This window comes from Antennarius striatus, chromosome 11 (assembly GCF_040054535.1).
Source record: "Antennarius striatus isolate MH-2024 chromosome 11, ASM4005453v1, whole genome shotgun sequence".
In the NCBI taxonomy this organism is placed as follows: Eukaryota; Metazoa; Chordata; class Actinopteri; order Lophiiformes; family Antennariidae; genus Antennarius; species Antennarius striatus.
Window position 1 is genome coordinate 9,210,887 of NC_090786.1, and position 13,882 is coordinate 9,224,768.

The 13,882-nt window shown below is 39.7% G+C and overlaps 2 protein-coding genes across 2 annotated transcripts; one reads left to right on the plus strand and one right to left on the minus strand.

Moving 5' to 3' along the window:
- Nucleotides 1-726: 726 nt before the first annotated feature.
- On the minus strand, nt 727-1,659 carry tex36 (testis expressed 36). The gene is made up of 4 exons (XM_068328017.1): nt 1,609-1,659; nt 1,370-1,510; nt 1,099-1,170; nt 727-1,008 (listed from the first exon to the last, which is right to left on the minus strand). The coding sequence occupies exons 1-4, from the start codon at nt 1,657-1,659 to the stop codon at nt 727-729; spliced, it is 546 nt and encodes a 181-aa protein (XP_068184118.1).
- Nucleotides 1,660-4,586: 2,927 nt separating this feature from the next.
- Nucleotides 4,587-13,867, plus strand: edrf1 (erythroid differentiation regulatory factor 1). The gene is made up of 25 exons (XM_068327913.1): nt 4,587-4,944; nt 5,516-5,724; nt 5,918-5,984; nt 6,071-6,196; nt 6,335-6,459; nt 6,555-6,699; nt 6,906-7,007; nt 7,457-7,578; nt 7,868-7,979; nt 8,169-8,316; nt 8,398-8,509; nt 8,842-8,953; nt 9,060-9,329; nt 9,429-9,500; nt 9,593-9,740; nt 9,836-10,027; nt 10,260-10,460; nt 10,647-10,865; nt 10,946-11,172; nt 11,299-11,457; nt 11,560-11,709; nt 11,897-12,050; nt 12,224-12,339; nt 12,426-12,598; nt 12,696-13,867. Exons 1-25 carry the CDS (start codon nt 4,852-4,854, stop codon nt 12,856-12,858), a joined length of 3,717 nt encoding a protein of 1,238 aa, XP_068184014.1. The 5' UTR covers nt 4,587-4,851; the 3' UTR covers nt 12,859-13,867.
- Nucleotides 13,868-13,882: the final 15 nt, after the last annotated feature.

The window sequence follows — 13,882 nt, forward strand, 5'->3', positions numbered from 1 at the left end:
TTATTCCATCTCACACAATTTGGATGTTGAACAACTCCTCAGGACAACTGACGCTCATGTAGATTTGCTGCCCTCTGCTGTTAAAACTGTGCTATAAACGCATGCAGGAGTTTCTGTGGTTCCTCATATTAAATAGTAGATTACTTACTGTATACTGCCAAGACCCAGCAGTCCCTCTTAGTTAAATTAAACCCTAATTCAAATTTCAACAGGACGTGCACCATCAAAACATCTGCCTTTAGGATTCTGTTTAAATATATGGAATGTAAAAATCATCAGATCAAACAGAATATCTGGGTTTGCCCAATGTTCCTTGGTTTCATTTGGGCACACATGTCCCAACTTTGTTAAAAGTTACAAAAAATAAACAACCTATGAAAGTTCCACTTACAGTACATTGAAGAATATTCCAAAAATTGTATTAAAGTGAAAGTTATTCAACACTTTTTTCACACAACCATTTCATGATATGCTTAGCTATAAAAGGTAAGGCCAATTGTCAGTTCAGTTAAAAGGGATTGTTGGTGGAGTTATCAAAGTATGTTTAAATTGTGTAAACCTATTTAGATTGCCACTCTTTATATTTTCTATAGTTCTCAAAAAAAGAACAAAAAAAAAGAAAAAGAAAGCTAACTGGTATTTCTAATTAAATGTTTTATTTAACTGTACTTTCAAGGAGATCTGCCTGACCTCTTCCTGTACCATGTTCCTTAAGTAATGCCTGGATTAGGGCTTGATAGGTGAAGAGTAGATATTTGACTCGTGTCGTCCGAACCACATGAACTGCTCTCCAGCCTGTGCTTGTGCCGCTTGTGCAGACTTCAGCTGGGGGTTGTGGGGGAAGCGCCTGTTGTTGCTTGGACCATTAAAAACTGCCTGCTTCTCTTTAAAGTCTGCTTGGTACACTGTGATTTTTCCCTTAGTCCCTTCAGAGTCGTTGTCGTGGCATAGGCAGAAATGGGAGATGTGCTGCCTGCGATGATCAAAACACTTCCTTCTTCCAACCCCCTGAAGTATACCAATAAAATATGGAAGAGATTATTTTACAGAATAATGCGGAGATGGATCTAAATGTTCTGAATTTCTCTTCGTGCTCACATGGCTGAAGACAGAGATGTCTCTTAAAGAATGCCTGTTGTCGTGGTCTGAGAATGGAAACTCTCTGGATTCCTGCAAAGACACTCATATTGGGATGAGAGTCCACTAACATAGATACAGTGGAATGGGAATCCAACATGGAGGCTATGCCTTTCCCATCACAAGAAATATGATAGTGCCATGAATATTTGAAAGTACTTGGCCATACTGTGGAAAAAAAAAAGAACAGCCATGCCAAAAACTGTGTTATCTAGTGTTAGTAACTATATACCTGCTGAGTTTTCCATTTAGGATAGCGCTCCAAGTTTAACATCTGAGGCAAAGAGGATTTAACCTGAGTCAGCATGATCCCAGTGCTTGTGCAAGTCTCTCGACTCCTCGTTTCACTTTCTGGTTCGACTGAATGAGCAAACTGAGAGGGAAATGAAACAAAAGCGGATAAATACACCAGGTTCGATTGTTACAAATCACATTGACTCAACTGTGTGATGAAAACCAAGACATTCTCACCCATTTTCCACCATTACCCATAGAAAAATACCGCTTTCCACCCTTTACCATTTTTGACAGAGTCCGAGAGATCGAGTCCACTGAGTGCACTGCTCACACAACTTAACTACCACTGCAAACACTGGTCACCATGGAAACATTCAGCTAACAACTTAATACAGGATCACAGAGGTGGACTGTTTTTGAAAGGAAAAATTTGTAACTTTGATTCAACTAAATGAATATCTGAAAAAGTTATTGACTGAATATAAAAGTACAACTCGTTATAAAGTTTATTGTACGTTTTGAAATTTGAAGACATTTTTCAGACAATCATTGTTAAAAGCACTGCAGTTCTTTCACCAAGGACAGTCAAGTAAAAGTGAATTTGTAACAGAACAAAACAATATACAGTATACTTCTACAAAATGATATTCATCTGGGATTTTTTCCAAACATATTTGGACTGTCCACAGGTCATTTTAAAGAAGTTAAAATGTAACCATTAAACAAAGAACATTTTAGCTCAACTCAATGGTTATAAAAGACTTTGCAAAATTTTTATCAAGAGAAAAAAAAATCTGTGACTTGGAAATGTGCTAACTTTCTCTGTCGATAATTAAACAACATTCATATTGCATCTAATAACATGCTTTGATCAAATCTAAAAGAAAAAGCATGAAGAGAAAAGTTACTATATCTCGTAACACTTCAAGGAATCACTTCCCCGTGACGGCTCTGGTGTCACAAATGGAGATCTAGTCTTTCCACCAGTAGCACCAGGGAAATGGACTGAGAGCTATTCCTAAAGCTGAAAACACTCCAGGTTCACATGGGTATTATTAGACTTAAGATGGCTGCAGTCTGCGTGTCCTAGCTGTTTCTCTGATGTGTTACTGATTTAACACCAGATGAGCATATGGTTGAATTACATGGTTTAGGTTGCATTTAACACAAAGTTCAAAAATGCACAAAATCAAATTTGAGGCCCTTCTTAAGGAAAGTAAGTACAGATGTGAGCCTTGTCTTTACTGCCAGAGTACGATTCTAACCTTTAATGGGCTAGGTATCTCACATACGTTTACAGCTAACCATTGATATTTCACTATTCAGATTGAATAGAAGCCATTTTCACCTTGACCTTATCAGATAGTCTTGATGAAGGCTCTATGACTGCTGTGGCGTATATAGTATGTGCAATAGTGAAAGCAATTCATGGTATTCAATTAAAAAGCAGCCAAATGCGTTACAGTATGTGTTCACATTTTGATGCAGGCGTTAATGTAGTGGTATTCCCAGAAGTCATCACAAAGAGAAGATATTCCTTTCCCGTTTCCTTATGGTGTTGCAGTTTAAAACTTCATAACTGCAGAATTGCTATGACTAGAAAATCACATTTTTAAGCTGTTAAAGTCAAAACAGAGATCAGACATTCACTCCCCTCACCTTTTTTGTGTGCCACTGTACTTATTCATCCTTGTCCTTCCTCTTCTGTTCCATGCACCGTTCTTTATCTCTACAAGTTTGTTCCAAAGCTTCCATCAGTTCTCACTGCTCTGCAGACAGAACTGCTGACTCTGTAGATTGACATTCAATGATGAACTCAAGTTCTGAAAGGGTCACCTTTAGGGCGTTACTCCGATTAGTCGCGGTAAGTGCCTCCTGATGGTAGAAGGACAGACAAAAACAGTCAGGTAATGAAACTATAATTGATAGTGTACCTCTGAACAACTTGCAGATTAAAAAAACACTTTTAGATATTGGAATTTAGGATCTACTTTCAACCAACCCACAAGCAAAGAAACCAACCAACCAACAAACAAACAACAAAAAAGCACTCAAACCATAAAGTTTGGGCCTTTAAATGAATAGAAAAGTCGTCATGTGGAATTCCACAACTCCAAACTCTGAGCATTAACATCAGCCAACATTTGTGTGTGACGTTCAAAACGTTCTTGAACCTCTGACACTGAAAGAAAACAGTGTCACAGCTCTAGCCTTGTTCCAAGACGCCCTTGAGACAAGAAAAAGTAGTGAGATAAATTGTGATAACAGAGAGATGAATTGTACTTATAATTTGAGAAAACACCGATGTATGGGAGTTTCTCCAGTCAAACGTGATTTTTCCAGCTTTCCATTATAATTAACTATAATTAATCTGTGTTCAAAGGTCAAAAGCCAGTAGAAGATGAAATTTACGTCAAAATATTGCCATCAACACAGAAATGAACAGTCAGCAGTTGGCTGTCATACATCTTCTATGTCCTCTATGTTATCCTAGTGTTTATACAGGTACCAGCGGTGTTGCTAGACAGAAAGCTGTGGTATTAATAATGCATTTGAAAAGTCTTGAACAGTGCTAACGTTTTACCAGTTGTTGTTGTTGTTATTATTATTATTATTATTATTATTATTATTATTATTATTATTATTATTATTATTATTATTATTATTATTATTACTATCCCCCTCGGCCTCCTCCTCCTCCTCATCATCATCAAAGCTCAGGATTTTTATGCTTTACTTCATTACAATTATGTTAAAAATGTGGATAAACAAATCAATCTTTCTAATACGCTCCCATCAGCTGACCATTGATTTTAGCATCTGAGTAATTATAAGTTTTTCTTTAGTATGTTTGCATTCACGTGACGATTTTAAGTTATTACATGCATTGATCACGTTTTCGCATTTCGGTGGGTAGGTGATTATTTTTCACAATAAAATACACCACATTAAGAAAGAACGTACTCAACTTTTCTAGAACCTCGGGGTACTTCCGGGTCGTCGATATATATTTTTTTATAAGGTAGGGCAACTAAAATACATTTCCTGTCATTTTATATTATTTCGTCTTCTATACAGGAGCGATGTTCTATACCTATCGTTACATTTTTTAAAATAACTTTTTGGTAGAAATTATATAACTTTTGGAAATTTTCTCCGCATAAGAAACCGGAAGTTGATGTTTGCTTCTACTCGTGCTGAAACAAGTGACTGGCTGGCTGTGGAAGATAAGAGGAGCTAGGTTATTCAGCTGTTTAAGTAAGGGCTAAACAAGAGTAAGCTTAATAAAACAACAACAGCCTAGCATGTTAACATTTTTTAGTGCAGCTTCTACGAGTCAGTATTAAATTTTCGAGGAGCTAGCCTGTCAAGCTAGCAAACTACGGACAACTTTGCTGTTTGTGACGTGTTTGGTCGTCATCTGTCTGATGGACACAGAGTCAACGAGGCGTCCAAGCCAACGGTCGTAGGTCCAGGATGAGTGAACCGGCTGGGGATCCTGGGGTTCCCTTGGACAATGCAAAGGAAGAGGTCTGTGGCCCTACCTGCACAGGGGAGAACAGTAAACATGTAAGTCAGCAGCAGAAACTGTTACCTGTGTTTCATGTTTGTCTTGGCTATATGGAAGGACCATCGATGTTTTCCTGTTTTCAGTGTGTTGTGAGTTGTCGTGTGTCTGACATCAGAGCTACTTTCTCCCCAAAGTAGCTTCGATGTCTTTATTGATCTTTTCACAAATGGCCACTGTGTTGTTAAAGCAACCACTTATTGAATGGCATCTGCGACACTGTGACAACATTCAAGGGATGTACCAGTGTGTTAGGAGAAGGTTTGGAATCGATGCTGATGTGGGACACACAAATTCATAATAAAATGTAAACTCCAGTTGTGCCACTCGAGTCGTTTGGTGATACACCTTTTCTCTCAGGCAAATTGGTTAAGTTAAGATGAATATTGAAAGTGAATTTCTGTGCAAAAACCACCTGAAGAAATTTATAAACAAATAAAATTGTTCCATCCCATGAGTGTGCTTACTAGCGAAGGAGTCCTTGACTCAACATTTCAGTGTGATTACTCTATAATTCGTGAACACTGACACAATAACTGACTCAAACAAATGCTTTACTTTGTTGTCTTTAAGGATTCTGCAGCATGTGCAAGCAACAGTGAAATAAAGAGTCGTGCCGTGGTCAAATACTCTGCTGCCCCTCCTCCTGCCAGCTATGCCCTTCTGCAGGAGAAGACGGACCTGAAATTACCCCCTGCTAACTGGTTGAGGGAAAGCCCTCAACTCGGCAGTGCTGGTACAACAATATTAGGGTCCAGCAGCAAAAGCAAACCATTTTCCAGGTGCAACATCATGAGACATGCTTCTACTGTGACTGATATTTCTTGATCAAGTGTAATGCTAAATTGTTTAGTTATTTTCTTTAAAATTAGAGTATCCTACAGCCTCACAATACATGTCATGCTAGATCAGTGAGACCTTAATCCATATTTGTAAACTCTCATTGGTTATTGTGATGCTTTTCTTCTTCTGTAGTTTTGGAATGGCGTATGACTTCATCGATTGTGTCGGGGATGATGTTGATGTTGTATCAGACTCAGAGGTTTGTAGAGATGTTGCAAAACTAAAGTTTCTTTCTTGTATCTTTGAAATATGCCAGATGCTAATAATGTTTTCTATCACTTGTAGAACATCAAGAAGCTTTTGAAAATTCCCTACAGCAAGTCCCATGTCAGTATGGCTGTTCATCGAGTGGGAAGGACATTGCTTTTGGATGATCTGGATATTCAAGAGCTCTTTATGAGCTCCTCACAGGTAGAGGAGAACTTATTTCAGACTTGACAATTTTATTCTAAATTTTTCAAGATCCTTTTAATTGATACCTTGACAACATCTTTTACACATGATGTACTGTACAATTGATTGTATTCTCTTGCTTTGTGTGTCTTATAGACGGGAGACTGGACATGGCTAAAAGAGTTCTACCAACGGCTAATAGATCAGAAGTGGCAGAGGAAAAAAAAGAGTAAAGAGCATTGGTATCAGAAAGCAATCCTATCAAAGTTTCTCTACCACAGGTAAGCAGTTAGCATTGCTTGAATTGGGCCTTGGCTACATTTTAAGGCACGTCTTATTCATCCTTTTTCCAAAACAACTTCTGCTTTTCCCCTAGCGTAAACAGTGATGGGGCTGCGGAACCTGTATCAGACGGCTTGAATGAAGGCGAGGAAGATGGGACAGAGGAGTTCAGATCTTCATGGCCTACCGCCTTCACCAGTGCATCAACTGATGCAGAAGAAGCAGACGTTCCCCAGCAGGTATGCCATTTTGTCATTTTGGACTGTAGTTTTGTGGTCTCCTTGACCCCTAGATCTGTGGTGAAGTGGAGTTTATCCAATTTGCATAAATAATAGAAATTTCATACTAATTAGGCATTAATGTTGCATATTTCTGTCATTGACAACCTTCTCAATGTAGAAAAATAACATTTGCATTAATAACATTGGTTCTAATAAATATGCAGGAAGGCATTCCAGTGGACAGCAAGTATGCTCTGGACCAGGTTGCATCAGTATCCAAAGAGCAAAACCTCCCTATGCTCTTCAATGAAGGGGAGAACAGTCAGGTAATAAAATATTTTATGCTTGGTGCAAAACTACAATTTGTAGCTAAAGCACACATTTATATACTCCTCTGTACAGTGGTGAAGGGGAAAGCTCACTTTTGATTGTCTAGAGTGTTATTTTCTGATAATGGACACTGTCTGTAGCTCCAGTGAAGCATTGTCATTCTAAATTAATATGACAGCTGTACAGACAATAGATATGAATTGAAATGAACTAAAACATTTGAATAAAAAAAAGCACTAGTTGTTTTGTGTCTAATCCTCACCATAGGATGGCAGCGGCTGGAATGATGTCATATTTTTCTGGCTCATAGCTGAGTTGAAGGCTTCTGTGAGCTAAGGGGATGAAAAATACAGTGCCTGAGTTTCATCCTATTCACTGGAGCAGAGTTTCAACTGCAGAGCTTTTTGTCCCTGACATGTACACCTGTGTGCGGCTTGTTTTACAGGGTTTAAGAAATGACTTTATTCGAAACATCATGTGGACATTTGAGGATATCCACATGTTGGTTGGATCCAACATGCCTATTTTCGGAGGAGGCCGTTATCCTGCCGTCAGTCTGAGACTCAGGTCAGAATTTTAAACTATTGTACTCTCATTCTGTTGCATTCAGTTGTGTAAGAAGTTTGAATGATGAAGCGAATGATAAGCATAAAAAATATTAAAGTAGGTAAAAGATACTAACCTAGATATATTCTATTCTAAATATTGTTGGTGAACATATTCTTATATGATCAACGTTAGCAGTTGATAGAAAGACTTAAATTCTGAATGCTTTTCCCTCAGCAGAATTTAACACTGGTTCCACTTTATTATTCTCATGTAACGTTATTTTTCAATTTTTTACTGTATTTTTCAGGGACAACAATAAACCAATAAACATCCTTACTGGCATTGATTACTGGCTCGACAATCTAATGTGTAATGTCCCAGAGCTTGTCATGTGTTTCCATGTCAATGGCATTGTCCAGGTAAATTACTGTCTGTTCAGTGTTTCTTTGTAATTTGTTTGTTGCTTGTGATACTTTAACTTTACAGTTGAATAAAACATCTTTCTTGATGTCAAAATGTTGTATATAATGTTACAAATTATATGGAGGTTATAATAAAACAAGTTGTATGTTATTCAATGTTTATGCCTTTGTGTTTGTAATGAGCAGAAATATGAGATGATTAAGACGGAGGACATTCCTCATCTGGAGCACTCGACCTTCTCCACCAGGGTAGTGAAAGACATTGCCCAAAATATCCTCTCCTTCCTCAAGTCCAACTGCACCAAAGAGGGTCACACCTATTGGCTGTTCAAAGGTGAAGTGAACTAAAACTCTCAAGTCCACAACTCGACACTTGTCTTGTTTCATATTCTCTTTTTATTCCATTAATGCTCAGCTAGTGGGAGCGACATTGTGAAGCTTTATGATCTCACTACTCTGTGTGAGGAGGCGGAAGAAGAGAAGTGTCAGAATCCCTTCACTCTTCCTGTGGCTGTGTTACTTTACAAGTAAGTAAACACTCAGGAGAGAAGTTGCAGTTGTGTAAAATCAACACGTGCCAGGAACCCCCCCCCCCGTTCTTAATAATGAATGTAGATTATGATGATGATTTCAGCCATGATTTCATGCTGAGTTATAATTTGTTAAATCATGGAATTGGTAACACTGTTCTCATTTTGTTGCATACACATTTTGATTTAGTGCTGCACGATAGCCTTAACTTCCTTTCACCAAGAATATTTCTTTAATCTTTTCAAACATTTAACTACAAATATACAAGTGAATTAGATTTATATTCCCTGAGGCACAGCATGTTAATCGAGTCTGCTTTGTGGTGCAGAGTTGCAAGCAACTTGATGCTGAATTCAAGGCATGGCAGAAAGCATTATGGGACAATCAGAACTCTCCTTTTAAACTGCATCAAACTTCTGGATCAGGACAGGCATCCACAGGTAAGCATGGATGTCTAACGATTTTGTGTGAGCGAGTTAAAGGTCAAAGTAGTTGGAGAAGAAGCTCACATTTTATTGAACTGGACTCCATCCTCCGTCTGTTCAGATCATCGCCTCAGCCCACTACATGCTGTCAGAGCTGTTCCAGCTCGACGAGCCTCCGCAAGAAGATGGAGCAGAGTCATATGGGGTCGGCGGGTCAGAGGATAGCTACAGCGATGATGACAGGGAGGAAGAGGAGGAGACGGAGCTGACTGAGGACAGCGACGAGAACAGTTCCGGCAGCTCACAGAATGATCAGAAAGCTGTGGCTGTGATCAGCTCCGTAGGAGAACTATCTGTCCCGGAGAAATATAAATCCACCCACCAGATCAGAGTGTGTGCCTCTCTAAATGTGTCTGTAGAGCAGAAAATATAAACTACAAATTAATTTGTAAACATTTATGGATAATCGTCTCTTTTGTGATCCCTGCAGCCAAGTTGTGCTTTCCCTGTTTCTCAAGACAAGGAAGAGAAATGCAGACATGTGCTGAGCTACGTATTAAAGGTGCCTATCTGTCTTTAATGTGACAGTGATTTGATGTTTTCCAGTGAGTGTGTACTACTGTATTAATAATCCCATTAATATTCACCGCACAGGGACTGAAGGCAGTGGATGGCACCATCAAGAAAGAGAGCGATCTCCCAGCGGCCGACCCTTACACTCCCATTCCTCTAAAATATAAGGACAGAAGTGCAGCCGGAGCCTGTGCTGCTGAAACTGGCATCTCTCCTCTTCTTGAAAGAGGTCAGTCGACTTATTTGTAAGGATAGCTTGGGGAAAATCTAAGCACATGCTGCTTACATTTACCCTGCATGCGTCTTTTGGTTCACCAACACCAGTGGGGCCATTGGAGGCAGACCAGAACCATCCAACGCGTTCAGGGATGATCCCCGGCTCATGGCAGCACCGTTTGAAGCTGCAGCTCTTCCTGAAAGCCTCTAAGGCTTATTATGTCCTGTCAGATGCAGCCACCAACTTGCTGAAGTATGGACGAGCTCTGCGCTATATCAAACTCTCTCTGCAATGTTATGGTAAATTTAATTTATTCACCAGAAACATGTTATAATAATTGCTTGTCATTTCTACCAGCCATAATTTTGATACTTTGCTGTAGGATCAGGTTTTTCCATCTGATAAACACATATAACAATACTAATAATAACAGGAACAACTCTTGTTGCTGCAGAAGTGCATTGCTTTGCTAATCTTAATGCCTGTTTTTTTGTTTTTAATTAATTGTTTTATGTTTATTTCCTTTTGTAGATGCCTATTGTTCAGTAAGCGGTACGCTGCACCCACATGTGCTGTATTTTCACAGCCAGTGTTTGTCTCTGTGTGGTGACATACAGTTAATGTTGGCCCAGAATGCCAACAACAGAGCAGCTTACCTGGAGGAATACAGTTACCAGACCAAAGAGGACCAGGAGTTCCTGCACAGCCTTCACAGAGAGAGCAGCTGCCAGGGTTAGTTGCCAAGGAGCAGGCATACAAATAATGCAGACAGTGGTGGACTTGATGTCCAATTGTGTCCATTTTAGCTCAGAATTATCATTTGAAATAGAATCTCAATAATTTCTATACCCTAAACTTTTCTCAAGTTGTCCTCTTCAAGTTTTCATCATTACATTCATTAATGCTTTTGCTCTCCAGCATTCAACATGGCGACAGACCTGGCCACAGATCCAGAGTACCAACTATTTGTTGGCAATAAGTGCTACGAGGCGGCGTATGAACTGCTTGTCTCTGATGTTTTGAAAGATCATGCCTCAGATCAGCTGCCTCAGGTGCTCAAAAGACTCGGAAACATCCGCAATGAGATGGGGGTGTATTACATGAACCAGGCAGCAGCCATGCAGGCTGAGAAAGAAGGTAAACCGGTGATTCAGCAACAGGAACGTTGAGCCTCAATTGCTACTGATATAAATAGAATAATCCTCCTCCTCTTCTAGTGAAGATGTCGGTGACTGTGGCAGAGCAGGAGCTGTGGAAAAAGAGTTTTGCCTTTTTTGAGAAAGGCATGAAGGATTTTGAAGTCATTGCCGATAGCACCAACACAGCTTTGCTGCTGTGTAACACCGGCAGGTTGATGAGGATCTGTGCTCAGGCCCACTGTGCCACTGCTGCCAACCAGAACAGAGGAGAGTTTTCACCCGAAGAGGCCCTCTACTACAATAAGGTGTCATGGGGAACCCTTATTCATGCTACAATTGGCGAATATCAATATATTTAGTCTTTTGATATATTCATCGGCATGACCTTTGAATTTTATTTGTACTTCATGCTTCACCATGTCTTTCTCCAGGCTATAGACTACTACCTGCAGGCTATGAAGTCACTGTCCTGTCGAGAGAGCCACCCAGCTGTATGGGACAGCGTAAACTGGGAGCTGTCCACGACTTACTTCACCCTGGCTACACTTCTGCAGGACTACGCCCCTCTGTCCAGGAAAGCCCAGGAGCAGGTGGGTCTGAACGCAACAGTGAATAAATGAAGTTAAACCATAAAAACTGGGTAGCATGTTATTTTACACTTAAAATATTCACTCCTATGGATGTCTCTTCAGATTGAGCGAGAGGTGACTGAGGCGATGATGAAGTCGCTGAAGTACTGCGACCTGCACACCGAGTCGGCTCGACAGCCGCTCTACCAGTATAGAGCTGCCACCATTCACCACCGCCTGGCCTCCATGTACCACAGCTGCTTCCGCAACCAGGTGAGATGCAACAAAGAGGTACAAGATTATACTAAATCTAAGTTCCTTTATTCATGTCAAAGAATAGGAAAAAAAGTCCTAGATCTATTTTAGAATGAAGTCTCTGCTGGTAGGTTGTGTTTCATTCTACAGCAGTATGAAACACACTGGAGGATTCTCTTGTTTACGACTCCTGATTGTGTGACAGGTGGGGGATGAACATTTGAGGAAGCAGCATCGGAGTCTGGCAGAGCTTCACTACAGCAAGGCCGTCTGTCTGTTCCTCAGCCTCAAAGACTCTCCCTGTGAGCTGCTCCGCACGCTTCTGGAAAGGGTGGCGTTTGCAGAGTTTACTATGGCAGGTGAGTAGTTGTTCGTGTGACATGTTGAGGGATGTGATGCTGTCGCTAATGTTTGTTCAGAGTAGCATCGAATTGGAGAGCATAAGAACCATTTTATGTTGAGGGCCGTCACAAATTTATACCCACAGCCAGTCAGAATCAAGCATCATATTGTCTCATATTTGTTTGCAAAGGTCAGAGCAGCAGTGCAGCTAAGCTGAAGAGTCTGACTGCAGCGTTAGAGATCATGACTGAAGCGCGACATGCTTTCCAGTTGATTTATAACGATCTCCTGCAAGAGCAGACAGAGGTAAGTTTTTCAAAGCAGCAAATGAGGATGTTTCCATTGACTGCACGCTGTAACTTAAAGAAAACATTTAAATTTCTTGCCTGTAGTTAAATGAACAAGACCAGGCTGAGTCAACGGAATCTCCTGAAGTGGCCGCTGACATCTCCACAGGACTGAACCTCAAGGAAGTGATGAAGCTAATAGGCGTGTTTGAGCCAAGTTTCTCTTTTCTACTGCTGCAGCTGATCAAACTGATGACGACAGCGAAAAAGAAACCAAGGTGAGAATAAAAAACCTTTATGGTTTCTTCAGCAGTATATGAACCTGATAGTTTTACAATGGTGACTTGTGAACAACATATTTGTGTTTTATTACAGCAATAAGGATGAGGAGACGTTGAAAACCTATAAGAATGTGTACTCCAAGATGCTGCGAGCTGAGAAAAATGCACCGCTCCTCGATCGTGTCAATCTCTATGTAGAGCTCCTGCAGCAGCTGACCCCACAAACAGGAGGAGACGACACCGCTTCACATTCATGATAACTCAGTAAAGGAGGCCCTCAAGATGTAATCTCTCCCCTCAACAAAGCCTCCACTTTTGTAGACAAAGGAGGTGGCTGTGTGGAACTGAGTCCAACATAACTCACTTCAGTTCATAAATTCATTGGAATTGAAATTATTTGGTAAAACAAAATGCAGCAAAAATAGAGGACCTAATTCACTTGTATTTTGAGAGAGTTGGCTACGGTAAATGATACTGAATGTAGCTAGTATGAAGATACATGGTCTCAGAACTGAGCTGAAAATGCGGGGCTGAAAACATCAAAACGAAGGAAGCAAAATAAATAGCCAAACATTTCTCTGTACCTCCAGCAAACATCAAGCCTTTGGATTGAACAATGACTCAGACCTCATTATTAGGGACATGAACAGGGACATGCTCAGGCAACAATCCTACTCAGTTTTAAAGCTACCTTCACCTTCTGCGCCTTGAATGAATCTTTTGTAACATTTGAACCACTGTACGCATTTTAACTGTACAATTTTTGTAAAAAGTGTAAATTCAGACAATACAGTTTATTGCTTAAACAACTATGGGTCATATCTGAAACATAGATGGATGCGAGTACATGAAAGAAAATAATTTATTCATGTCAAAAACTGGTGTTCCTGATATTTATCAATAATGCTGTGAACAAAATAAAATTTGATCAATGGTTATATTAAAATTTCCAAAAATCACTGCAATACTTTAGCAATATTCAATGCAAACTCAGAGGTCAGTTTGTCCATATTGCTGTAGTGCTCGTGCATTTATATCAATATGGTCTGATTTGGCATGAAAATAAAGCTAAATGTGAAGCATATAATTTATTTTTTTTGTTGCTCACTTATCTGTCAAATCCCCATTTTTTTCTTCTCAATTCATTTATTTGTTATATATATTGTATTTTTTTTTCACTTGACATCTCTGTTTTTCTCTCTGATATTGTGAGGTGACATGTTTTACTGGTATCTAAATTTAAATAAACAGTTGTTTTGGTTTGAATATCCCAATAAATAT